The sequence below is a fragment of the Pinus tabuliformis genome, chromosome X (assembly GCF_031772625.1).
Source record: "Pinus tabuliformis cultivar Carrire ecotype Pingquan chromosome X, CPIR1, whole genome shotgun sequence".
In the NCBI taxonomy this organism is placed as follows: Eukaryota; Viridiplantae; Streptophyta; class Pinopsida; order Pinales; family Pinaceae; genus Pinus; species Pinus tabuliformis.
In genome coordinates, this window is record NC_142308.1 from 68,490,546 (window position 1) to 68,493,159 (window position 2,614).

Here is a 2,614-nt window from a genome sequence, read left to right on the forward strand (position 1 = left end):
GTTCATCGTGTATAGAGGTGGTCGTACCATTCAATCGGAGGAGTATAAAGAAAAGGAATGACATCAGCTTCAACGAACGCCACTACAAGATTTAAGAATACCGACAGGAATGACATCACATTGAAAGAACACCTTCACCAAATTTAAAAAACGGGAAGTGCTCACTCTCTTGTCCTTATCAGGCAACAGCATCTAACAATATCGGACAAGCTACAATAATAGAAAAAATTTGCAGTCGTGATTAACTGGACTCGACCCAACTTGAAGTTTTCTTGACCCTTGAAACCCTCTGTTGCAATGTACAACGTGGCGTAAGCAGAATTTACGTCACAACTTTTGTTAATCGGAAATTCAGTCTTTACCCTTCCCTTATAAAACCAGACGAGAAAGGCTTCCACTCGACAAGCCAAGCACAAGAGCTTTCAGTTTGCAGAATGGCAATCAGAAGCTTTGTAACTATTAGTTTGCTAATTCTTTTGTGTTCCACTGCAATCTATGGGCAACTTTGCCCAGAATTTTATGACAAATCGTGTCCCAGTGTGTTATCCATAGTAAATTCTGTAGTAAAGCAGGCCATAGCCAAGGAAAAACGGATGGGGGCGTCCTTGGTCCGCCTTCACTTTCACGACTGTTTTGTTAACGTAATTTCAGGACTGTTTTGTTAACCTAATGTTGTGTTTAGTTAAGTTGGACAAATCGTTTCATTAGACCTGGCTCAACCTATACTCAGTCTAGTCTAGTTTTGGAAAAAAAAAATTGTTAGATCGAAAATATGGCCTCAATTTTTAGATGATATCTTGTTTTCTATGTATTATGTTAATCAAATCACCTGACCTAATTGTACACTTCACTGGTTTTCTTGTGGTGGTTAGGGTTGAGATGATATCTTGTTTTCTATGTATTGTGTTAATCAAATCACCTGACTTAATTGTACACTTCACTGGTTTTTTTTGTGGTGGTTAGGGTTGCGATGGCTCGGTACTGTTGGATGACACCTCAACATTTACAGGAGAAAAGACTGCAAAACCGAATAACAATTCATTGAGAGGATTCGATGTTATAGACACCATCAAAACTCAAGTGGAGGCAGCTTGCAGTGGTGTCGTGTCGTGTGCAGACATTGTCGCTATTGCTGCTCGTGATTCAATCGTGGAAGTATAAATTTATCTCTTCTCTTCTCTCCTGAATTTATTGGACTATTCGTAGATACAATATCTCATCTATGAGGAATTAGAATCAAATAACGTTGTTGGTTCACCTGTATTTGATAGCTGGGAGGCCCGACATGGATGGTATTGCTAGGAAGGCGAGACTCGACGACTGCTAGTTTAACCACTGCGAACAAAGACATTCCGCCTCCCAAATCAAGCCTCGGTGCCCTCATCAAAGCATTTAGAAAACAAGGGCTTTCTTCCCGAGATATGGTCACACTTTCAGGTATGCAGGGTTAAATTGATTTCTGACCTATTACTAAATTGATTCCTGAGCCATTATTGTAGATTTAGAGAACATTTTAGAATTCTAGTTACCGGAGTAATGTGCAACAAATATATCAAAATCCAATAACCAGTAGTGAGGTGAATTATAAACGGACAAAAAAAAACAAAACAATTAGACCTTACTTACTTTACTGGTACAGGTTCTCATACGATTGGTCAAGCGCGTTGCACTAACTTCAGAACTCGCATCTACAACGAATCTAACGAAGATTCGTCCTTCGCCAGCTTAGTCAAGGCAAACTGCCCAAGCACAGGAGGCGACAATAACCTCGCAGGCTTGGACCTCCTCACTCCCACTGTCTTTGACAATAACTACTATAACAATCTGAAAGTCCAGAAAGGACTCCTCCACTCCGATCAGCAGCTATTCAACGGGGGTTCTGCTGATAGTCAGGTTTCTTTCTACGCCGCCAATCCAAGTGCTTTCTTCACTGATTTTGCAACTTCCATGGTGAAGATGGGGAACATCAAGCCTCTCACTGGCAACAACGGAGAGATCCGAACAAATTGCAGGAAAGTCAACTGATGTCTGGACCTCCTCCACTGAACAATTGCTATTCAGCTCCTCGGAAATAATCTCCATTGTAAAAGATTAATTTAGCTATCTAGCCTAAGGGCCTGATCACGTGCTTGGATTGAAGATGTTGTATTCAATCCACACAAATAAACATATTTAGAAAAATTCCAGTGTGGCTAGGATTCCTGTATCATTACATTGGGTAATAAAACACATTCTGGTGGTAAGTGCATTGAAAAAATTCTAGTGTGGCTTGAACCTTCTTAAGCAATCTAGATTCAAAATTGGAACTAAACCTTATTACTCTATATGCTGTTGGTAAACAAAACATGCTATTATTGGAAACATGCTGTGATTGGAACTACCTTTTGCTGAAGATCCACGTAACTGGAGCCCACAAAGTTTATTGGTAGGGATAACATTTGAGAGATAAAAAATAAGTATTTTCTGGAAAATATGACACTTGCATGACCAAATGATGTTAATGAGGAAATTCTAAACTTAGATCTTTTAAAATATGTCTTTGCCAGTCAAATTGGAATTAAAACAAGGAGAATGCTTGGACTACATAGTGGCTTGGAGACCACTTTAAACAATT

The 2,614-nt window shown here is 39.5% G+C and overlaps 1 protein-coding gene across 1 annotated transcript; it reads left to right on the plus strand.

Annotated features, from left to right (window-relative positions):
- Positions 1-312: 312 nt before the first annotated feature.
- Positions 313-2,324, plus strand: LOC149138362 (cationic peroxidase 1-like). The gene is made up of 4 exons (XM_089450100.1): positions 313-641; positions 964-1,155; positions 1,272-1,437; positions 1,640-2,324. Exons 1-4 carry the CDS (start codon positions 435-437, stop codon positions 2,023-2,025), a joined length of 951 nt encoding a protein of 316 aa, XP_089306226.1. The 5' UTR covers positions 313-434; the 3' UTR covers positions 2,026-2,324.
- Positions 2,325-2,614: the final 290 nt, after the last annotated feature.

Bases quoted from the DNA above. Each gene is read 5' to 3' on its own strand.
- LOC149138362 (XM_089450100.1), top strand. From the start codon at position 435: ATGGCAATCAGAAGCTTTGTAACTATTAGTTTGCTAATTCTTTTGTGT. The intron at 642-963 runs GTAATTTCAGGA...TGTGGTGGTTAG, and splicing joins TTCACGACTGTTTTGTTAAC to GGTTGCGATGGCTCGGTACT. The intron at 1,438-1,639 runs GTATGCAGGGTT...TTACTGGTACAG, and splicing joins AGATATGGTCACACTTTCAG to GTTCTCATACGATTGGTCAA.